Below are 24,333 nucleotides of genomic sequence, written 5' to 3'. Positions count from 1 at the left end.
TTTCAAGATTTGTTAGAATAATATAAATACAAGTGAATTGAAATGAATAGATCAATTGGCAGGGGATGCCGACGAAGAAAAATAATGAGACAAGACAAGACAATTGGGATTTTCAGACACCATTCTCCCTGCTCTGCTTCCTCTCATCCGCCTGATGAGCCATCAATCCCCTCTGTGTTATTGCTTTCATTGTCTTAAGGCCCAGATCTTCTTGTCTTTGTAGCTGTTGTCCTCATCAGATAGGCAATCCCTTCTCTGCAGTCAGTGTTAAACAAACACGCTATTTTTTACCCCACCCAGTGCAGCCACTTTTTTGATACTACCTACATCACTCAAGAGCAATGCGTGTCAGCTAGGAAGTGTTCCACACAGGTAAGAGCTCCATTGGGAAACTGTGTGCAGTCGCCTGGTCTTTTGGCATAACAATGAGCCTCATGCAGGAACAACACAAATAAATATGACATGAAATATAATACTAAATATGACATTATATTACTACTGTGATGCTCCATTTATGCATAACCATAACCTTTTGGGTCCAGTTTCACACTAAGATATCCATTCTAAATTATAGTTCATCTGCTATCGCTCAGACAAACTTGGCAAGTATAAGAAGGGTTGTCTTTGCTTTGGATGAAAGTGTCCTCTAAGATGCCATAACCGTAAACTATACTGTATGAAAGTGAGATGAAAAATGCATCCATATAAAAATGTTCCTGCATGATGTCCAAACAGCTTCACTCAGAAACTATACTGTTGCATTTACTCGAAGATGTTTGTTTTTGTCGTCTTCTAATGCATGTCAAACTAATGTAATGTATTCTATGGAGTGTATAGAAAGTGTTTTTGCACAAGACCATTGACCAAGTAATTGATCATTTACCAGTAATTAGGAGGATTGGTATGGGGTCATTTTGTCAATTTACTTATTATAGAATAGCTTTATTTGATAAACCTATAGTGAAAGGAAATCTTTCAAATGGAAATCAGTATTTAAAAGACGAGGGAACTGGACTGATGATGTGGTTTAGACCATTTTCTGCATCAGCAGATATCAAATGTCAAATCACACTGCATCACATCAGGCTGAGTCTTGGATACTCCACATGACCAAAATAATAAAGAAAATCAAGAAATGAAAATATAATTTTCATAAATGCCACAGTCCATTGCTCTTGTGGTGCAGTTCAAAGCAAACCATGAAAGACCACACAACTCCATGAGTGTTTCCTTCTGAACATCCTCCGCACTGTAAACGAGTATAGCCTACCAGGATTGTCACTAAAAAACACATGGCCGTGTCCTATACCCAACACAGGGAACAGACTCTATGCAACATGGTGGACTACCTGCACCTGCACCATCGTTTCCTGGTGAGTGTTTCAAATCAAAGCTACTTCTAGCCTTCGCTAAAAAGGTCTTCATTGGCCATAAATAAATGGTTGATAAATAAATGTGTTATCATGGCTTTCACAAAGGGGGATGACTGAAAGCCCAGGGGCAAATGGTGACAGTGTTCTCTGAGGTGTTTATTGAGTTTCTATTTTCCCCTCACCAGAAAGGAGTCCAAGTCAAATGTCCGCTGTTTGTCCCTCAGCTGTTGAGCATATGAAAGAGCCTGAAATGGTTCCAGGAACCCCGGAGGTAAAGTGATTACAGTTGATTACAGTTTGGTTTTTCAATATTAAAGCAGCAGTATAGACTTTTATCAAATAATCAAACAAACAAAACTATCATTTTGACTAGTGAAAATGCATATGAAAACCTTACACACACCAACAAGAGGACAGTTGACACTGACAGAAGAGTTGTATTTAAGTGATATAGCTGGAAAAGTGCACGTTTCCACTGGGTTTAGCTTAGACCGCTAGTTGGAATGACAGATGTGTTGTGCTGCGGTTTTTTGTGACCATATACAGCCAGTGCATACGGAAAGTATTCACAGTGCTTCACTTTTTATTATGTTTCAGACTCATCTTAAAATGGATTCAATTATTTTTTTTCTCATCAATCTACACACAGTACTCCAACACACTCCAACTGGTCTCTTCCACAAACACCGTTGGAAATTGTGGCCAAATAGCTCAGTCTTTGTTTCATCAGACCAGAAGGTTTTACTTCTGACGGTCTAAGAGTCGTTGCGGTGCTTTTTGGCAAACTCCTGGCAAAAAAATGGCCTCCATCTGGCCACTCTACCATAAAGGCCTGATTGGTGGAGTGCTGCACTGATGTTAGTCCTTCTTTGTGCTTCTCTCATCCTCTCAAAGGACCTCTAGATCTCATTCATAGTGACCATTGGGTCCTTGGTTACCTGTCAGAAGTGTGTTGGAGTATTGTCATGGGTGTTGGAGGATTGTGTGTAGATTGATGAGAGAAAAAAAATTGAATCCATTTTAAGATGTGCCTGAAACATAACGAAATGTGTAAAAAGTGAAGCGCTGTGAATATTTTCCGTATGCACTGTATCAGAAACTTACTTCTGAGGACAGCACCAGTACTAAAGGGTTGGATCTGGATAATATGCACCCTTGAGTATTAAATAAAAATAGACCTTTAGCAAAATTCCATGGGTGATACTCCTGTCAGTGCTTTTCTCTGATATCTTTGTCTCTTAAAGAGATGAGTTGATGAGTTTGAATTACAGAAATACATGCCGATCCTCTTCTGGCAAGGCTTCACTCATAATAATGTGTTCTCTCTTGGTAGTTTGAAGAAAGAGGCCGGTATGAACTGATGGGCACCTACGCTCAGCTGCAGAGGATCTCTCGAGACACGGAAGGTATGTGGGAACACACATCTTTCTATCTCCATGCCAACAGAGAAAGGACACTAGATACTGTGCGTCTCTTTTCCTCTCTGCTCCATCCCTCCCCCATCCTTTACTTTCTCTTTTTCTCTCCTCTCTTTCTCTCATCACATGCTCATCTGCTTTCCTCTCATGTCACCTTTCTCACTGCTGCAGAGATAACATAAAAGTTGCTAGCGCCTCCTCTCATTCTGCCCTCCTCCTCTCATCCCCTCTTTCTCTCTTCTCCTCTCCCCTCCTTCCTCACAGCCAGCTTGCTGGTGAAACCTCCATTTTTCATCGGCTCCCCGAGGCTTCTTCGGCAGGCATCTGTGTGCGGTAAGGACAGCTCTGAGCAGGTAGGAAATTGGACTCATAATTAGCACGTTGTAGGAGGAAGTCCCAAAGATCTATACCTTTCATTAAACCTTCTTTATGGAGGTGCCTGGAGAAAGGCTGAGTGAAAGCATGTGTTCCCCTGCCAAGCATGTCAATGCTAATGCATTTGTTCATATCACCTCCTCAGCGGAGGCAAAGGAGAACTACGAGCGGATGGCCTTAACCTCCGAGGCACAGCGTAGAAGTGACCTTCCATCTGGAGACGGTGGTGCGTTGTGAATTTAAATCACTCACAGAATACATTAACCTGAATGCCCAGAGCTAGACACTATGTTGATTTAATGTAATGTGTGTACATTGTGAACATTTCTAATGTTTAGACTTAAAATGTGCACCTTTACATGGTTCTGTGGATAAAAGTCATAAATGCACTTCAGAGTATGTGTCTCTGCCTCACACTAATAGTGTTAGTACATTCATTACCATAGATTTAGTCATGTAATGATACATTTACAGCTAACATTGTGATATTACACAAACACGCATACACGCACACACACACAGACACTCACACGCATACACACACACACACGCATACACACACAGACACACACACACACAGACACACACACACACACACGCACGCACACACACACACACACACACACACAAATTGTTTGTGAGGCATCTACAGATAGACACTTACCGGTAATTCCACAAGTTATTTTATGACTGTAGCAAATCTTTTGATGCAAAACTGACACCACTCAGTCTTAAGTCTGTGGTATTACTGTGAAAGGATCTGCTACAAAGTGAGGACAGCTGTAATAAGTATATTCATGAATGTAAGTGTTGCAGAAGGGGTGCAATGTTCTATTTCCTTGGGTTAGGGTCTGGGTTAGGGTTAGAGTCTCGGTTAGGGTTAGGGCTGCACACACTCGCCACTGTGTTCCCCATAAAGGTGACTCTAATCTTTGTTGTAGGTGCAGCACTGCCATCTCCAGTAGATGCCACCAGAATGCCACCATCAGACCGGTTTCTTGGGGACGGCGTCAACTATGTGAACATCCCCATCAGCCCAACGTCCAAGAGGCAGCTTCACTACATGGAACTGGACCTGCAGGACCTCCAGGAGCCCACTGCTGCAGTCAGGGGTAACAGCCCTGTCTCCTTTCAGTCATAGTGGACACACTCACCCACTGTCACTCACTGTCCATTCACCACTGCTTTACTCCTTTCCGGTCATTACATGTATGGTGGCATATTAAATTGGTACCATTCTTAATGTCATCACATTGGTACCACAAGTATATTGATTCAGATCAACACACTAAGTGAGGCGAGGCACACTGGAGCACAATTGGTTATTTGTACGGTTTGGTCTCTGCAACCTTTTTCTTTCTGTCTGTTGTCTGTCTTTTGGCCTTTAACAGATGATGTTTATGCCTTCTGACAGGAGGGGGCTCCACTAAATATGCCCAGATTGACATCACTGCCATGGAGGCTGCACAGAGAGTGGGTGCACAGCACGCACTAGGACGAGAAGAACGCTTCCAGGAACTAGAGCAGAGGAAGAAAGGGACAAAGAACTGAGACACACTCACACGCACCCACATACACACGCGCATACACACACACACGCGCACTCAAACGGTTCCTCCAATATTCAGCACTGTCTCTACTGGTCTGATTAGTAGTAGATCCCTAGACACACTGCCTTCAGGCTGGCGGTGCTGTTGGGAGATACAGAGATAGAAATGTGTGTAGCTTATTAGAGCCTAATCAATTGCAATTTGCTCATAGAAAAAAGGAAGATAGACATATTTACAGGGCAAAAGGTGCATAAATGCATAAAAGTTGCATGAGCTTTGATGACGATAAAGAATCTTCCATCTACATAAAGAATCTACATGTACATTTTAACACTAATCGTGAGGAAAATGTTACACATTTAAGAGATGTTCTTAAAACATTTATTAGTGAAGCTTTTAAATAGCTGTGAACAACCTTAGGTAGCCACTGGACATATATTTACGCGGTAATGGTCTGCTGATGAGTTAATAATGACTAGCTTTCCGATGGGAAACTGAAGGCACTGAAGTGCATGTATTAAAATTACCACAAGGCCTGAGGCCAGACAAGCGCAGCCTTCAAATTAAAGATGCTAAAGAGAGACATGCAAGACCTTTTATGCTGCTGTGATCTCTTCAATCATCTGAGCTTTCCAAGACTCATTTTAGCCTTAAGCGCTGTTTTTACATACAACTTTTTATACAATCACGTCTGTACTTTACAGAGACAAACAATCCAATGGTGTAGTAGATTATGTAGTATGCCTGTGAGTATGTGTGAAGGGTCGAGGATTATAATATTATTCATACTTTTTGTACAGTGAACATAGACAGCATTGTCATATATGCAGTTGCATGGACTGAAACAATACTCGTTTATATAAAAAAACACCAATATTAATGATTCAAAGTGTGTGCTGGAATCTGTATCTATCTTTTAGGCCATAAATTCCAATGTTTATAGTTATTATTTATAGGATTGAAAGATTGCATTACATGGATGAATGAGCAGTGTCTATGTGAGGAAGGAACATAAACCGCATAGACTGAATGCTTTTTAGGTGACCAATTCCGACTTGGACATTTGATTGGTGCAGAACTGTGTACAGTTAACTATACAAGCTGTATATTTACCTTATATTCTCACAAAATATTTTTATTGTATTAAAGATTATTTAGCTATAACCATTGTATAAGTGTTGTGTTTTAGTATGTACCAACCACTGAATTAATCACAATAAATACATTTTAGTCTGTATGCAAAAGACATTCACATTTGTAGAGATTTCAAGGAAACTGCAGCTGTAACTCTCAGAAGTCATTTCAGAAGTCACAGGAAATATTCTGTCATATTCTGGCCTTATTGTGTCAAGGACAGCCCTAAGCCCCTACAATTGGGGCTGGGACAACAAAAAATACGTCGACGCAAAATATGAGCGTCGATTCGTCAAGTGTGCTGCTAAATATTTTTAATTTTACACCTTCAGTGTTTTCCATACGTTGACTAATCTGTGGCTGGGCACCACGAAATCAAAACCGGCCACCACACATTGATGTTCTATGTTGTAGGCATACTATTTAAATTAAAGATAAGATAAAATAATTTCATTGAGCTGCACTTTTTACTCACACAGCCTTTCCTCGCCCCACCCGCTCTCTCGTAACGAGCCCGCTGCTCTTCCTCTGCATGTGCATTTAACTAAATATTCACGATTGTTGAAGGATTGTTGCCACAAGAAGCTCTGCATAGAACACAGTGGGCTAAATTGCTATTACCGTAAAACTTCAAATAATCGCCGAGTCCCTAAGAAACGCCTCTCTTTTAAACGCCTGTGGCTACAGGTTTGGGTTAAAGGCCGGTCTCCAGTAGAGGCCTGGTCTGTTTTTTAGTTTCGGGTTGTATTTAATCTTCTAAAACCCGTCATATCGTCTGTTTAAAGATTCGCAATGACACGAAACCGTTACAGAAAGGAGGTTACAGCAGTGTGAATTAGATGTTGCACGCCGTTACAAGCCGTCGCAAAGCATTCACATGTCTGGTCACAGTTGCAAGGTTTTAGAATGTTGCATGAAGTTGCTGCTCATCTCGTTGCGAATCTTCTGTGTGATTTGGGCCTAAGTATGGCGCAGACTGGGCACGTTATGATTAGATGGCATTAAAAGACTGCGGTGGGGAAAAGCTAGAGTTCCAAATTGTATAACTTTTTTTCCAATATGAACTATGCCTATATGTCGGACTTCGTCATCGTTCAATTCATCCCTTGTGTTTAAAATTTGCGGAGGCCGATGGTAAGCTTGTTTTTATGCTGCAACAAAACCAGAACCGTTCGCGAACGTTATTCTTTATTCTATATATATTTTTCAATGAAGAGTTGAGTTTGCAGATTCTAGCTTCTAGGTAAAATAAACTAACGTTAGCTATCCCTCCCTTGCTGAAGTTACGGTAAAATAACGTAGAGTAATTTAGCAGTTTAGCGTTACAGGTTCAGCAACTCATACTGACAAAAATGTATCTTTGCCTTTATTGTTTTGTGATTAACGTTAGCATCTCATATCCTCAGTGTCAGCCATCATTGTAACGTTAATTAATTTACGATAACATCAGCCAGCTCGCTGTATTCTGTCAACGTGTGGTGTGAATTGATAACAAAATCGTAGTAGGGTATTAGTTAACTTGTACATCATGAATTCATTTTGATTAACTCTTAATATCACGTTTTGAAATCGCTATATTGCTCTAAAGTTGTCAGTGGTAGCTTGGTCTAAGATGACATTGAAATTTTTCATCGGTGGCCATTTCACGATCCAGCGTTCATGTTCGGATAGCTTGCCTTATTTACTTCTTTTCAGGCTATTATCAAAACGTTAAATCCAGTTAGTGTCCGGTGTTTGGCATAACAATGCCAATATTAGTGTAGTTTGTCACTGAAGACCCATTTCAAATCGCACAATAGTACTACAGCATTGTACAATAACTGTACTTTTGTTGATTACAACAAGTAGTGTTGGTTTGCATTATTGTATTATCTTGTAAGATATATAGGTACTAATGAAAAGTTTACCTTTCTATTTTGGCAGTTCGCCATGGGGGAGGAGGCGGCAAGGAGATCCACGGGCTCTAACCTGGGACTAGAGGTCCAGGTGAAGTGGTTTGGCTGGGCTGGGGTGTGGTGATATTGAACCCATTGAGACTATACAGTACATTTCACTTTATGTCTATTGATGGACTGTTACACCTACCCTTTACTTATGCCAAACCCATTTCTGTTCTTTACATATCAGAAAGCAAACTTACTGTTGATGGCACTGAACTTGCACTTGGAAATGTTTATGGAACTTTTCTGAACTGTGAATTACATTAAAACTCATGCCAAACCAATTTGCCTGTGCTTTCAAAAACATTTATACAAATCCGTCAGCTTCAGTCAGTAGGTTGAATTGAAGACCCAGATGCAGAAGTAAAGGTGATTTTTTACTTGTATATCTTGAGCATTACAGGTAACCACTGAATTTGTGAAACTAAAATAACAAAAACTAATATGTTCTAAGCTAGTACATAGTCAATACATATTAGATCACTTTAAAGACACAGATGCAAATGCTGTAAATAAAGGTGAACAAAGTCCTTGAAATCAGAAGCTGCCACTGCTCAATGACTTCTGCCCCATCTGGTAGGATGTAGTAAGATTTGCAGACTCACTCCCAATATTTATAATGAACAACAAACTCACAGAACACTTAGCTGAATGGGGACAGGACACGCGTATTCAACTATTGCACATTCCCTGTTTATGCGGGCAATAAGCAAAAACAAATGTGGTGTATTTAAAGTAATGTAGAATTAATATTTATTTTATTTTTGTGTTTTCAGTGAAACAGTGTAAGCTCATATCTACACCCTATTGAGGTAGTTATTAACAGTTAGGCCAAGGTCCGGTCAAACAGTAGCCAGCCACTGGTGCCATATTGTTTAATTATGCAATCTGTATCCAACCAAAATCTGCTGATTTGAAGGCATAATACAACTACTTTCTGTGTGTGACTTATCAAAAGATGCTAATGATAAATTATTTTGATAGTTATTGCACAGATGTGCCCTGGACTGCTCAAAATAAAAGGCCACTCTAAATGTCTGAAATGCATTCATGTTTGTTCAGTATATGGTAACGATGTCTGGAATATACAACCAGTAGGTTGCTCCAATTAAATGTATGAAAAATGTCAAAGTACCATGGAATCAGTGCTGAAGTCATGCTTCTGAGTGTCGACTGCACAGACGAGAATTGAAGTTAGGAGTCCAGAGCCCTCCAGCACCCAGCCTGTCTGGATTACCTACAGGGAAACTTTGCATAGACAAGAAGTGTTCGTTCAAATTTGTGTTTAACAAATAAATGGCATCAATAAGAGTTTCAAACGTCAGTTATAACTATCGCTTATTATCACAGCTCCATGTTCAAAGTATACGGTCAATGGTTCATAGCGGTTCACAATTTTGCCTCAGCTAGCCGACAACAAGCCTTTTAACGTTAATGCTTCGGCTGAAGTTTTTTTTTTTTCTTTTTTTATCTTAAACGTGACAACCCAAGGACTGTATAAATTGTCAATGGACTAAGCATTCCAACAGAGCGTATTTACAAAAGTTTTTTTTGACAACATGCTTTGTTGCCCCAGTATGTTTGTGAACTAACGTTAACTTTAGAGCTGTCTGTTCATTGACTCACACCTGGCTAGTATGACCAACGTTAAGCTAACTCATAAAGGGAGCACAATGGTTTTCACTAACGTTAACTTTATTCAAGTTAACTAAATGTATGTGTGTGCTTCTGCCATTCGGTCATCATTTTCGACATTAACTTATTTGAGGCGATATGACGCTAACGTAGCCTAACGTTAGTGCCCACTCGATGCTAAATAATGCCAAAGATCCTTGATAATATATATTTATCAACCGTCTCTGATAATGCTATCGATAACATCTAGTGCTACGTGAAATAGTAGTGGAATGAATGTCACTTACCTGAAAAAACTGGAACGAAGTCTTCTGAAAGTGTCGGTTAGTAGGCTTCAATTAATAGCTTAGCAAACCATTTTATGTCAGCTTTTTGAATAAAGATGTTCAGAAAGGATGTGGTAACTTTGTGTATAATCATGGCTGAGACGTCAAAGTTTCAGGGTTTCCACTTTCCACTCAGCTGGCAACGTCTGCTGCTGTATGCCTCGACGTCAGCCGTCAATCAAGCCGACCACGCCCTTAATTATTCATATATTTTATATCTAAATGTGATCTAAACTAATGAGTTAGAAACAAATTCACCCCCCTCACAGTTGTCAGGCACTGGGAAACTACCGAAAAGTACAATAAAAGTCCATGGGACCAGGCTTTAAAAACATGTATTTACGCTGTGAAAACGGACATTTTAACATGGGAGTCTATGGACATTTGCTCGCTTTTGGGACCAGTCCCTAGCGGATTTTCGATGTATTGCAGTTTTTCGAACTTCCGGGTAGGCTTCATTGTTCAGATTAGAATGTTGCCGCTTGGCTGGGACCCCCAAACCTTAAATGGCCGATTTTAGCTGATGGCCCATTTTACCTGATATTACCCTAGGTAGACATTCAGTGTTTGAAATAATTAATTCGATAATATTTTCCATCTTTGCAGAGGAAAAGTTTTGTGTAAAGGGAATTAAAGGCCTGTCTCATATAGACGCCTGTCTTTAATACTAGCCGGGAGTGCGTTTCCCAAAAGCATCGTTGCTAACTACGGTAGCAACTAACATGGTTGCAACTATGTAAGTACGACACAACTGTTCCCCAAAACGATAGTGTGAACTATGGTGGTGGAACTTACATAGTAACGATGCATCGCGGACACCGCGCCAGTGTTTCCCAAAACCATAGTAGCAACTAACGTTCGCAACCACTATCGTAAAGTTGTGTAGTTACAGCTACACCTCTCGACCTGTAGTATGTAGTAAGAAGCATAGTTGCTGGAGACGACGTAACCCTGATGACGGAACACGCAGCTGACAGATGGATGAGAGGTAGCCATTAAACATCCCATAACATTGCTGTGGGATACCATACCATAGCATTGCTGGAGGCTACAATTGCACATTACTGGACAACGTTATGTGGTACAGTGGAAAGTGAAGTGTTGTGGAGTTAGCCTACAACAGAGCGGCCTGTGGTTTAGTGTTATGGTGACCGCAATCATCTGTGTTGTTATTATTCGTGAATTTACATGTAGCCTAATGCTAATGTGTCAGCACAGATTCTTTCGAACACCCGTTAAGTTATCTGGTGATAAAGCTTTTGAATGCCAACGGTATTGTTATGTGAGGCTAGCATCGTAATTGTTATAAAAGGATAACGTTACATTGTAGTCGTATGTTAAGTGTTTGGATGAAGCATCTGCTAATCATACACATAGCTAACGGTATGGACTCTACAGCCCATTATGATGTGGTGAAGTGACTGTGCTGTGGCAGAGACTATAGCGTGTGTGCTTTACATGAGAGAGGTCAGGGGTTCAAGACTGGGTCGATGGGTGTGAGGTGAGTATGCCTGTGGAGTGGGGTTTGTGTTGTATCTTGTCTGATCACAAGCTATGTTTAGCGGGTGTATAAGTTAGGCTACTCTCAGTTATTATATGATCTTGATATTTGAACACATAGCTGAATTATGTTGGTACAATGACATTGGAGAATGCTGCTGTGAAGTTGAGTAGCCTCTCGCTTGGAGAACTTTAAGACCTCTGGGACTTGAGTGAGCATGCAGAGTGCTGTGGTCAGTGTCAAAATGTGACATGATTTTCACTGATTAACTTGTCCTTCATGGCCCAGGTATGGGTAGGCCTGTCATGGGAGGCGGAAAAATGGTAAGTTGCCTTTGCTTTGTGACCTTTCAATCTGTGTATGTATTTTGATGTCATGGCTCATAGGGAACATGTGTGTGTGGGAGGGATCATGGGGAGAAAGTGATGGTGGGAAAGTTAAGTACATTTACCCCCTCACCCTAGTGTTAATTTCGTCAGACAAGACGAGAGGAAATATGTTAGTCAACTACCTTTTTTTTCATGACTAAGACGAGACGATGACGAGACTGCAGTAATGTCCTGAAACACTGACTAAGACTATCTTAAGATTCATTATTGTTGACGAAAAAAGACGAGACTAAAATGTTTTGCATGAAATAAAAACTAAGATAAAATCTCTCTTCATTTCGTCTACAAAATGAGAAGACCGAATATCTAGCTGTTATATTTTCAAAATTATTCCAAATGAGTTCATGCGCAGCAGCTTTCCTGTAGGCTAGTCTCACGTGCTGTTGCTGCAACCCTGTGGCTGCAAACACCTAAACTACATGGAACAATAACACGGAGATTTCTGTCAGAGTTAGCAAGCTAACTACCTAAGCTTTATGCCACAATGCTACAGACCCAGAAGTTGAAGCTTCTCTCATACATAGACAAATTAACATCCCCCAGAATGTCCATATGAAAATTTTCAGCAAGTAATGTCAACTATTTAACTAGTCACACTGATGATGCAAAGTTTGCTAGCAAGTAAGCTAATATGGAAAGTTCGCTAGCAAGTTAGCTAAGATCATATTCTCTGTTAAGATGGAGTTTGGGGAATGTGTTATGATATCGCCATCTAGCGGGCGGAGTAAAAACATTAATACTTGGGTCTACGACAGTGTTTCTCAAACATTTTCAGACTAAGGACCACTTAACTAACCAATAAAAAGAAACGCACGGACCACCTAGCTAAAAAAAAAAAAAAGATTAGACCTACTTCAACAGTATATTAGCCTACACAAAAGGCCTACTCACTGAACAACCTTGCTTATTGTCTTTGCACTTTGCTTATTGTGTCAGATTCATATGATTTAACTGGCATATCTTACATAGACAGTGTTGCAGAACTGTTTGGATTTACATACAGTAGCCTACAAGTTGGTTCAAAATTGCAAACAACTCATCTATATCATATTTTACCACGTCTGCTTGCGGACCAACAGTGCGGATAACACTTTGAGAAACACTGGTCTACGATGATCATGACAGTGGTCCATTCAAATCTTTTACTGTCTATGGTCAATCCCAGCCGAGCTATAACTGTAGCTCGACTTACCTGTCCATGTAAACATACTGACTGACAAAAAATCTGAATGAGTTCTAACAAACGAGTAGCCCTGTGGACACACAATATTGGAAAATTGAGATGTGTGAAACACTATTTCACTGAAATGGTAATCAGAAATAATTTATTATAAAAAAAACGACTAAAATGTTTTGACTAAAACTGACTAAGACTAAGATACCTTTAGTTTTCTTTTGACTAAAACTAGACTAAAATGACAAGACTTTTAGTCGACTAAAACTTGACTAACAAAAATTATATTTGAATAACTAAATATGACAAAGACTAAAAAGGACATTTTGTCACAAGACTAAGACTAAATTAAAAGTAGGTGACAAAATTAACACTACCTCACCCCCACCAAACTAAAAGAAATGTAAAAAACATAAACAAAAGGGGAAAAAACAGGGAATGTGGCAGGGAATTGTGGGGTTTGGGTGTTTAGGGGCCAAACATATGTGCAACTAATTCCCAGTGTGCTTCCAGGCCAGCAGGAAGGTGTGCAGCAGCCACCGGAATGACCTCTTCCACCTCCTCCACTAACAGCTCCTCATCAGCCGGCAGTGGGATGTGATCCTGAAGGGCCATGTTGCAGAAGCGACGTCACCAAAACTACACTGCACGCCTTTGCAGGATGGAGCTTCAGGCCACCAGCGGATTTGCTCACACACCTTTCCACATGCCCAGGGCCCTCTCCACAACAACGCGGGTCCGGCTATGGGCGTTGTTGTACCGCGCCTCTGCCTCGCTATTGGGCTCCTAGATGGAGCAGTTGACATGCTTGTATTATCATAGGGGGTTGATGGAATAAAGTAGGTCTTGAAATGTCAGTGCACTCAGGGAATATAGACATTCATTTGAAAACAACAGTATAGACTTTGCTACTATCTCAGCAGCAGAAGGCAACAACATGAGCAGCACCTACAGTAACGTGTGTGTGTGTGTGTGTGTGTGTTTGTGTGTGTGTGTGTTGGTACAGCTGGCGCAGATCCTTCAACCATTTGAGCATTGAAACATTTGTGCTATGTGAACTGTCATTTTGTGGTTGTGATTCAACACACAACTTCATAACTACAATGGATGAAAAGTAATGGTAAAAAAAACTGTATCTGTGCATTTAAAATATCATGAAATACTTGTGTGTGGTAACAGTATTCAGTTTTCAGTGTCACAATGAAAACACATAACAAGGGCAACATTGGAAAAATGCTGCATAAAGGCATGACAAAATCCCATTGAAATGAAGGGCAATCATACAGTAAAGTATTCATTTATATAGCGCTTTTAGAGTGAAAGAGTGAAACCCAAAGCACTTACACAACAACATGTTGTTCAACATTGTTCATATTACATATCCATATTTATTCTGCTCTTACTGTAAGGTAACTGCTAAGATACTGCACATATTTATATTTCATTTATATTACTCTAAATCACCTTCTGCAAACCAACTGTATACTACTGTCTTCACGGCACTATATGTCTTGTCCTGTCTATGCACCTGTCTATACTTTATATATCACATTGCACTTTTCTGCCTTTTTGGCACTTCTGGTTAAATGCAAACTGTATTTGGTTGTATTTGTACTTGTGCTCTGCACAATAACAATAAAGTTGAATCTAATCTAACCATGCCAATTTTCATAGAACATAATATACATTTATCCTAAGCCTAGGCTAGTAAGCATATGGTCTCCAATCAGTAGTTAAAACTAGGACTACAGGTTCTAAACGATCATAGGAATATTTAGTGATTGAGCCTATCCAAGATTCCAACACCATCGTTAAATGATCATTATCTAAGCTCGAACCTACGACTACAAGATCCGAAACGCAGAGGTCTATCCTTTCACGCCACCTTGTCACGCTACAACAAACGAAAATATTGGCCAATATTTAGCCTATAGGCTATTCGGTGTGTTTCATTAAATGTGTAACTTATTTGTTCACATTTGCTCGGTTGGCGATTTATGCTTCACTGATTAGGCTAATTAGTAGGCTACGTTCAATAGACTGTGACGTTATTATTAAAATTATCATTATTATGTTATGCCTATTATTATTATTATTATTATTATTATTATTATTAATAGCCTAATATATATATATATATATATATATATATATATATATATATATATATATATATATATATTTAAAAGCATACATACATACAAACGTCATGCAATGTCAAATTCCATTACTTTTACGTGACTTCATGCGTTCGGCTCTAACCGACAGAGCCCGACATTCTCCGAACACATCTGCAACCATTGTAGTCTGAACTATGTTGGTTGTAACCAACATGGTTCAAACTAACAAAGTACTATGTAAGTACGACGGTTTTGGGAAACAGTCATAACTTACATGTTGGTTAGTTGAACGATGCATCGTACCACGTTAGTAAAAAGCTAACCTCCGTAGTTGTACGGGAAACGCACCCCGGTGCAGTTTGGCGATTTGGGAAAATAAAAGCCCGGGCTATTGTTTGGAGTTTTACGGTAAATCCGCTTAGCATCGTGACCATGCTGCGCAAATTTGCAGCATTAAAACTGCTGAATTAAAGTTAAAGTAAACTCTGCTAAGGTCTTATCACAACATAGTACATTGAGGAGACTAAACTAAGTTAAGTTACAGTATGCAATCAAGCAGTATCTCAAAGCTAACGTTAAAATACTGTTTGGGTGTCAAGTTTAGCATGCTTACTTGCAGCTGCTTATTCGTTACTCATGCAGGGCTCATTGTATTGACTCTGAATGTTTGCAAAATCCCGATGTAAATGGAAAAGTGTTTTCCAAGACTCAAAAGTGCTTGTCCAAAGGAGAAGTACGAACCGTTATTTGAACTAACTACATTATGAATTGCATCCACACATCAGCAGCCTTTTAACTGTGGTAATGTTAATTGCAAGGATTCCCACACGAACGTCTTAAAATGAGGCACTCAATTAGACATAGGCCTACACTACTGAACTTTATTGAATGCTACCTCTGACTAAGAATGCATTACTTTGCACTTGTATAGTCTTTTATTTTGGAATCTTAAGAGCAATAAACATATATTGCAATGTTAAAGAATTCATGTTTTTTTTTTCATTCAGATGTGTAAATAAACATGTATAAGTTGCTATTAGTGAATTAATGGGGAGATAATCGATAATCGAATCGGACTGAAAAAATGAATCATTAGATTAATCGATGCATCGAAAAAATAATCGCTAGATTAATCGTTTAAAAAATAATCGTTTATCCTAGCCCTACCTACAATCAATGGAAATAGATTTCGTATTCTAGTTCCCACACATTCCACTGGTGGTCATGTACCTTTTCAGAATTATGAACAGGTAAAGCAGTAGTCATGACAACTCCTGGTCAGCGTTGTCAGGCATTAGAACTGATTGAAGTATCTGTGAACCTTCTTGTCCAGGGACTGTTGTCCGTCAGTCACCAAGACTGCTGGTGAACGGGGCCGAGAGATTCAGGGAAAACTGCCTCAATCAGCACGAGTCGGATTTCATCATTGAGACTCCAAACACACTGCCAAGTCTGCTGACGCTGTTCAAAAGCAGGACTGGGAATGCACAGGACTGAGTCCACTTCAGAGTCCACCATGGGGCCTAAAACTCACCACCTGCCAAACATGGACTAGCAAACTCTGTGACAGGCTAGCTGAACTGGAGGAAGGGATTTGTTTTTTATAACAACTAATAACCAATAATAACAAAATGCCCCCCTACATGTCGGTGCAGTGATAGCGGTCAAGCCAGAAAAGATCTTTTTAGTTTAGGTCTGCAATTTGTCTACACTTGAAGTTCCCAATTTCAAGCTCACCTCCGAGGGAAGGTGCTGTGAAAAACAGACTGCAAAGGACTTAATGGCAGGTAAAATGGCACTGGGCTTAAATAATACATCCAAAGGGTGGTTTCAAACAAGCCTGGGTGACTACAAATAAGTCTCATTAATTCCTGATGGAAAAAGGGAACTGCAACAGCGTGGCCACCTTCTCAATAAATGCCTTTCCCTTACCAGGGTATTTTTTGTACAGGGCCTGAAGAATTGAGTAGTGAGGCACTTCTGTCTAACCTTATATTCTATTTGAAGACCAAAGGTTTCCTACAGAGTTAGTTAGTCTAGTCTCTAGAGAAGGAAATGTGTGAGGTAGTTGGCTCATATTTTTCTTTCTTTTTTTCAAAGAGCAATCTGAAGATGCACTGTCAACCAATTGGACTGGGGTTTATTGAGTGTACTACAGAGTACATTTTCAGGAAAAATAAAAATAGATGATGAAGACAAACACAAATCATGTTCTTGGATTTGATCCTGATTTACTTAAGTGCAAAAGATGAAATGGACTGGATCTACAAAACAGTGCGAGAAAGATTAAAACTATAAACACTGAACCAACAAGTACCACACAATAGCCATTACAAACAGATCTTTACACAATTTGTACAATCTCTCATGGCCCTTCACAGGTTTGCTCAATATGAATGGGCTTGTAACTTTGAAACATGAAAAAAAAAAAAAAAAAAAAAAAAAAAAAAACACTTTCTGGACAACCTAACAAAGGCACAAGTACATCCTCGTGATTTGAACAGTAGCATAACATCAGAGTGATGACTAAAACATAACAGTGAATAATTTCTCTCGAAGTGTGAAGTCTTTACATTTGCAGTGGGCTATTTACACAAAGGTGAAAAATAATTACAGATGGGTAGAAAAAGGCAATTCATTCTGTTGGACACAGAATACAAAAGAGAGCTCAAAGTTCATTGTGGGGGAGACCGTCACGGGAGATCTTATTGGTCAAGTCCTGCATGTGTTTCTTCATCTGGGGAGAGGAAATAAACCAGGGGTTTAGTGGCAGTTACATACTCAAGAGGGAAAGAAGACCTTGAAACAACCTTACACTTACCCTCTAACTATGAACCTTCCATTACATTGCATTATATTAGTGACAAATATTTGTGCCGTTTTTAAAAATGTTTGCATTTCATGCTGACTTCTTCAAAAAGGAACCCAGGTATCCCCACCTTGTAGCCCATCTCCCTGGTCTTCTCAGAGAGGGAGTTGTACTTCTCCTTGTTGCGCAGGATGTGGTCCTGGTCCCCCAGTGCCTCCACGTGCTTCAGCTTCTGGTGCGACAGCTCCAGCTGCTCCTGATAGTGCTGGTGCTTCTCCACCTTGGTCTCAAAGTGCTTCAGCTCCTCCTGGGAAGGTGTGTGTGTGTGTGACAATGGAAGGAAACAATGCAAAACAAAGATTAGTTGAAAAGGGTAATGCACAGCGGGAGAAAGACATTGAAAGGGAAATAAAAAAAGATTGTTTTTATTAAACAAAACCTTTTATTAAATCGCAAAGCTTTAGTTGAAACCAGAAAAGTAACAAAGACTTTCAAGAACGTAGAATCAAGGTACATTTTCCACTTTCTGTTATCAGTGACTGTTCAGCAAGTAAGCCCATTCCTAATAGAACACACACACACCGGGTGCACTCTTTCCCAAGTCCTGTTGCTTGGCAACACAACAGTGGTTAACAGTTACCACTAATTCTTACACTCACTAGGTAGACAAAAGCACAGAGGGCAAAGTCTGAATTAGGGTCTGACAAACTTTGCAATTTACAGAAAACTCTGCATGGCAAGGTTTAATTAGGCTGTAAAACGCACCTTCAGAGAGTCCAGCTCGTCTTCACTGAGATTTGATCTCCTAGCCATATCCCAGAGCTCAATCACTCTGGGCTCCCGGAACTCTGAGAACAGAGGAACACCATCAGGTGGCACCATGAGGAGGCAAAACAGAACCCAGAACACAGAGAGAGCACAACATGGTGAGAAGAGTCATGTCTTTTTCTTTGATCTCATATTCACTGTCAGTGTGAAGTGCTATGTGCTAATACTGAAGACATCATGTTATCACAAACGCCTTCATTTAAATGGAATAAAACCAACAGTAGGTGACCCTCACCACTGTCATCATCACTGAAGCCCTCGTGACTGATCTTGCGCAATCGCTCGAAGCCCTGATTCAGATCCCTCATCTTCTGTTTCAGCTCGGAGTGCTTCTGATGCACTGCATGCTCCTTCACATCTCCCTCCAGGGGCGAGATCACGTTCTTGTGGATCTCTGGAGACGCAAGACAGAAAAGTGAAATAAAAATGAAGAGATCCTGGAGACCAGGTAATAAATAATGCCTTGACAAGTATGCCATGTCAACATGAGCCAACTACTAGAACAGACAAATGAGAATCACTCAACAAAGAATTGAGGACGTGGTTTCAGGGATTCAGGGGTTGAGGAAGTGGTTTCAGGGCTTCCCTTTCCCTTACAATTGTTTCTGGTGTCAACATGTCTACCAAAGGTGATGGAGATTCTGATTTGACTGAGAGGAAGTGTTTGGTGCCTAGTGAGCAGCTGGTGTCTGCATCTCATGGGCTACACTTCTCGAATGAGTGACTGGTAACACTTCCACTGGGGCAATGAGACAGATCTAACCATATCACCCTGGGCAGGGGTCAATCCACAGAAGAGACACCAAAAAGGAACTGTGGACCCAGAATAGCGATCACTGATGCCAACCTTTTAAGCAATTCAGTAAATGTCTAACTCATTCATAACCTCTAGACAACACAGAATGTAAGAATGATAAACAAACATATCCAAGTAGAAGAGGACAAGTCGTAGCAAGTTTGTCATTTGGCAGCAGGTAGCTTGACAGCCACACATGGCATGTCTTTAGCTGAAGTGCTGAAAAGTACCTTCAGTCCTGCTGACGGTATCCATCAGGATGTTGTACTCATGAATCTTGTCCTTGTGATGCTGGAACTCCCTGCGTAAACTTTGGAGCTCATCTTCAGAGAACTTTCCAGATGATTTAGCCTGGGTGATGAATAAAATAGCTTAACAGCAGCGGCCATTAATTGTCTAAGTTAAAAATAAGCAAACCAAATGACTACATTTACTCAAATTATGCATTCAAATTATTCATGTAACACAGAAAAAAAAGTTGAAAATGAAATTACTTTGTTCCACAGTTTGTCCAGCCTTGGTTCCTCAAATATATCTCCTTCTCTAATGTCATGGTCCTTCAAGTTATTGTTCTCCATTGTCCTGGTGTCTTTTTTACCATCCATCCCATATTTTGCAAGAATTACTGTAGTAAAAAAGGGAAGGAACCAGTGGTTTGACACATTAAATAAATTGAAATGGTTCTTCTTTAATTACATTTTATAAACGTTTCAAAGCTTTACTGGAGGCGAAGGTTTAATTGGCTCATGACATGAATTGTCTAGTCAGAGCAGATCTTCTACCATTAAAATTTCGTCGTAGCTTTGCTTCTCTCTCCCCGTTCTCGTCCAACCCTTCAGCTTTAAGCTTTTTCCATTGAAGCTCGTCCTTCTCCTGGATTTTCAGGTCACTGTGGAGCTCGGCCTGTCGCACGGGTGGCATTTGCATCTAGAGTGGGCGCAATGGAGATTAACATCTCAACGGTTTTACAGTAGCCTACATTTTAAGTTTTAAAATAACATTACCGGGTAGTCAGTTCTAACTAACTTGGCCTAATTGAAGTGTTAACAGTGACATCAGGCCTTAGTGGCTACATCACTCTACGCCTACTACGGCATGTCAGTAGGGTACGGTACATCACTCTACGGCAAGATCCGTTAGTCAGACAGTATGTGCAACATATTTTGAAACATATCGTTATCTGTATCACTCACGACCAAATTAGAAATTCGTACATAATTTATAATTCAGTAGATACCTGAAATTGTGTTACTCACCCGAACAGCTTTCTCCCAGACTTGATTCAGCTTTGCAATTCGAAATTCCACCGGATTCTTACCATCAACAGATGCCTTCTGCTCATTCACTTCGCGTGAATACTTTCCTCCCAACGCCCCGACACACATGCACAAAACTAACCCCAAGTAGTTCATCTTGGTCACAATAACCACCAAAAGCACACAGTCTGTATTTTGCTACAAATCTCAAGGATTCACTTCGCCTATGCTATGAATGTAACAGCATCCAGGAAGCAGGTCAAAAGCGAAACATCACGTGCGGTGCTCCGTCGCTCCAACTGTATTATGGGACATGGTGTTTATATATGTGGATGCCTTTTGAAAGTGAATTGTAGGGCACACTATAAAACTACAAGTCCAGCAATGCTGCTCATATTAAATTAAACAGCGTAAACAGTCAGAATGCGGTGCGAGCAAATCAAAGTTATCCACGCAGTACATGACTGGGGATTGCAGAATCAGCTCTTTAAACAAATATTGTATCTCTCTGACTGCATTACTGTGTTCATTACACATTGATTGTAGGCAATATAAAAAGGTTCATGTATGGCACGTGTTTTTTTTTTTTTTAGAGGAGAGAACGAATTAATTCTAATGCCAATTCTAGAATACTGAAGACAATAACGTTTTGGCAACAAGTTGTCAAAATAACTGTATTTAGATTCTAATATGCCTTCACTTTGAGTTATCACATGTTTACTAAGCCTAACGTTATATTTTCCTGAATAAGATATCACATGGCGAGTAACTTGGAATTATGTATGAATAGGCCTACTCTAGAAGTCCTCGACAACATGAGAGAATCACCCTTTTTAGACAACAACCAGAAACTAGTTGTGTCATATCAAGTTGGTGGACGATCCCTCCGCAAAACCGAACAGAGAGACAAGCATTTTGCTGCAGAGAGAAAGGTCAACTCTTCAAAAAAACGATGGGTCAGTAAGACACATTAGGGCTGTATTTTTATGCATTAATGTAGGCTTCTATTCTATCCACAAACGCTACAAATGTGTTTCTGACTTAATGAAAGCTGAGATCTTGTTTAGCCTAGGTTTAGTTGCGAATTCCGCTGCATGGAGTCATTTAAAGATGAACTGACTTTCAAGTTGATGTTTTAAAGCATGTTAAAACGGAACACATTTTTTTGCAGGTCATCATGTAAATCATTATCCTGCCTTTCAAACTATTACGGAGCCTAGCTAGTTGCCCCCTCGGAAGAAAAAGTTTGGGGACCACTGTTTTAGGCTATATCGAGACCATAGCCTATGGAATAATGCACTCATTTTACTAAATTGTGCTCTCATTTTAATTTTTGTAAAATGAGAGCACAATTTAGTAAAACATGTGCACAATTTACAATATAAGACTTAGTAAAATGTGCGCACAATTTAGTAAAATGTGTGCACAATTTACTAAATTGAGAGCACAATTTAAAATGAGCCCACTATAGTAAAATGTGTGCACGAATAGTAAAATGAGCACACAATATAGGCTACTTAGTTGTGCACACAATCTAGTAAAATGAGACCATCAATTAGTAAAACAGAGGGCACATTCTCGCGATATATAAAATATCTTGCAATGATAAGCTTACTTCCTGGGCTTCATAATACGTTGAGCAAAATTTAGAAAAATGTCCCCCACCTCAAGAACAGCTCAAAAATTTAAATGTGGTAAGCTTGGCTACATTTGCTCACATCTCCATAGCATCCTATTTGGCTCGCTCAACAAAATGGCTGCCAATCAATATTCAGCAGAAACTGTCTGTGTGAATAGCTAGTTTTAATAAAATTTTGTAAGCTCATTCATAATGAAGCTATAGGGTGCGCTGCGGCACAAGCATCTGCAGGGGCTTACAGTAGGCTACTGCCACTCACATTCGGCTCTTGTGCCCACGGGGACCTAGCCTAGAAATCTAGACGCACCCTAGCGGCATTACATTTGCTAGGGCTAGTCTAGCAACTCTCCGTTGGCTTGTGAGCTCGAAAAATTAAACTTCTATCAGGCCAATCAAATCGTGTATAGAGTCGTTAGGCGGGCTTAACATAATGATAATGAGTTGCAACGGTCTGGCTTGAATTCCCTGCTACTTGTAAACAAAAAAGATGGATGTTGCTGTTGGTGAACAGTGTGACACGAGTTAAGCTTTTTTTAAGTTGGCAAAAGTTTGAACTAGCCAACTAGCTCCGCTGGTGGGAAAACGCATGGGACTCATAGCGCTGTCCTATTGCGTGCAGAGGGAATTTGAAAGACAACCGATTATCCCGCCCCTCGCACTGAGCACTGCGAACAGTGAGTGCCCAGACCCTAAATTTTAATGTGGGTCTGGCTCGTCAGGCTAACGGGGACCTGGTTTTTAATTGAAAAATTAAAAAGGCCTACCAATTTCAACCAATCAGCTCACTAAGCTACTAATCTGGAAGATAGCCCAAATTTACCCCACTGACCCACAAAATTTCATTTAAGTAAATTCGGTCTGGAGTTGCTCCATTGAGAAGCCTCTATACTTGAACCAGAGCGGTTTGTGCCTATCGCATCATCTGTGCGGGCTTTATATGCTGATGGACAGATGAGCAACGGTGACTAGTCATTCACGTCACCTGAATGCGCTTGGCTTCATTTTGTTTAAACAACAAAAAAGCTGTCGCTAAAGCTAGATGTTTAGAATTTGCTACTGTTTCTGTTGTACAAGATATTGACAGCTCAATAACTTTACAAAGCAAACACAAATTTGTTGATAAGAAAGATGTTTTGGACTGTTTGGTTGTATTTCTTTGCTCTGATTGGTTTGGCCTATCCAGTTGCATGCAGGCATTTTTCCCCCTGTGTCGGCTGAAACACGCCCCATAATCAAATCCAAATGGACTGACACCAGACTCAAATTCTGAATAGAATTGAATCTGGCTATGTCAGGCGACAGTAGCAAGCTACATGTAGCCTGGCGGGCCATCCTATATCATTGAAATGTATAATCTGGAATCGAACCATTCACCTCGCTCAATCCAAGGGGCGGGCAGAGAATTGTCTTTCAAACTGCCTAGGCATGCAATAGGCCAGCGCTACGACCATATCCGTATCCGGTCGGCAAAGCGGCAAATACATCCTTCGCCGAGAAAAGGAATGACTTAAGTGCATTGTGTTGCTCTACTTTCAAAGAAAAGTCCAACTCCTCCAAAGTTGACGCCAATGCCGATTCAAACAACCGCTCTTCATTTGCCATAGCCACCTTCCTTGTTGTTCACCGTCGCAGGACTGTCGTTATCCTGTTAAGCCCGCCTTAAGACTCTCTAACAAAATAGAGCGCTGTGATTGGATGACGTCCACGGCGTCAGCCAATAGAAATCCCTATGGTTTGATACTAGACGTACAGGCTGAGCAAATTCATTTGCCGCCGCTAGGGTGCTTTTAGATTTCTAGGCTAAGCTACATGTTTTCCTCTGCAAGGTTGCCTGACTCCGCCTGTCTACGTACTTCCGCTCATTTTCATTTCCCTACAGTACTCCGTCTGGAATACTGTAGCTCTCGTTCACTTTGTTTACTTCGGCAACTTGTCACCGACCAGCAAACAGAGGGCGTTCCTGAGAGCGATTATGTTTTAGTTGCAAGCCTATTGTTATCATTGTGTCCCCCGTGGTTAACATACGTCATTACCAAACGTTAGTGATTGAACTCCAATGATTTCAAACTT

At 40.3% G+C, this 24,333-nt stretch overlaps 2 protein-coding genes and 2 long non-coding RNA genes across 8 annotated transcripts in view; 2 read left to right on the top strand and 2 right to left on the bottom strand.

The window, feature by feature from the left end:
* Window positions 1-5,951, top strand: part of dok7b (docking protein 7b) — a 27,226-nt gene extending 21,275 nt beyond the window's left edge. The window contains exons 8-15 of one of the 5 annotated variants that reach the window (XM_048243601.1): window positions 301-372; window positions 1,319-1,373; window positions 1,559-1,644; window positions 2,707-2,779; window positions 3,056-3,124; window positions 3,312-3,392; window positions 4,108-4,278; window positions 4,581-5,951. In XM_048243601.1, coding sequence (XP_048099558.1) covers window positions 301-372; window positions 1,319-1,373; window positions 1,559-1,644; window positions 2,707-2,779; window positions 3,056-3,124; window positions 3,312-3,392; window positions 4,108-4,278; window positions 4,581-4,717 — 744 coding nt within the window. In that variant the 3' untranslated portion in view covers window positions 4,718-5,951. Of the gene's footprint in view, window positions 1-300; window positions 373-1,318; window positions 1,374-1,558; window positions 1,645-2,706; window positions 2,780-3,055; window positions 3,145-3,311; window positions 3,393-4,107; window positions 4,279-4,580 lie in introns of those variants that run through there. The other 4 variants (XM_048243612.1, XM_048243622.1, XR_007193549.1 and 1 more) reach the window with 4 other exon arrangements.
* Window positions 5,952-7,972: 2,021 nt separating this feature from the next.
* On the bottom strand, window positions 7,973-10,353 carry LOC125294968. The gene is made up of 3 exons (XR_007193599.1): window positions 9,713-10,353; window positions 8,926-9,038; window positions 7,973-8,363 (listed from the first exon to the last, which is right to left on the bottom strand). It is a non-coding gene; the product is annotated as an uncharacterized LOC125294968 (long non-coding RNA).
* Window positions 10,354-10,599: 246 nt separating this feature from the next.
* On the top strand, window positions 10,600-14,471 carry LOC125294974. Its single transcript, XR_007193602.1, has 2 exons — window positions 10,600-11,575; window positions 13,329-14,471. It is a non-coding gene; the product is annotated as an uncharacterized LOC125294974 (long non-coding RNA).
* Window positions 14,472-17,050: 2,579 nt separating this feature from the next.
* Window positions 17,051-20,912, bottom strand: lrpap1 (low density lipoprotein receptor-related protein associated protein 1). The gene is made up of 8 exons (XM_048243897.1): window positions 20,625-20,912; window positions 20,151-20,295; window positions 19,863-19,993; window positions 19,599-19,719; window positions 18,808-18,966; window positions 18,510-18,592; window positions 17,875-18,051; window positions 17,051-17,672 (listed from the first exon to the last, which is right to left on the bottom strand). The coding sequence occupies exons 1-8, from the start codon at window positions 20,778-20,780 to the stop codon at window positions 17,604-17,606; spliced, it is 1,041 nt and encodes a 346-aa protein (XP_048099854.1). The 5' UTR covers window positions 20,781-20,912; the 3' UTR covers window positions 17,051-17,603.
* Window positions 20,913-24,333: the final 3,421 nt, after the last annotated feature.

This window comes from Alosa alosa, chromosome 1, assembly GCF_017589495.1.
Source record: "Alosa alosa isolate M-15738 ecotype Scorff River chromosome 1, AALO_Geno_1.1, whole genome shotgun sequence".
Lineage (NCBI taxonomy): Eukaryota > Metazoa > Chordata > Actinopteri > Clupeiformes > Clupeidae > Alosa > Alosa alosa.
The sequence above is the reverse complement of the archived record's forward strand: the minus strand, read 5'-3'. Positions and strand labels throughout refer to the sequence as shown.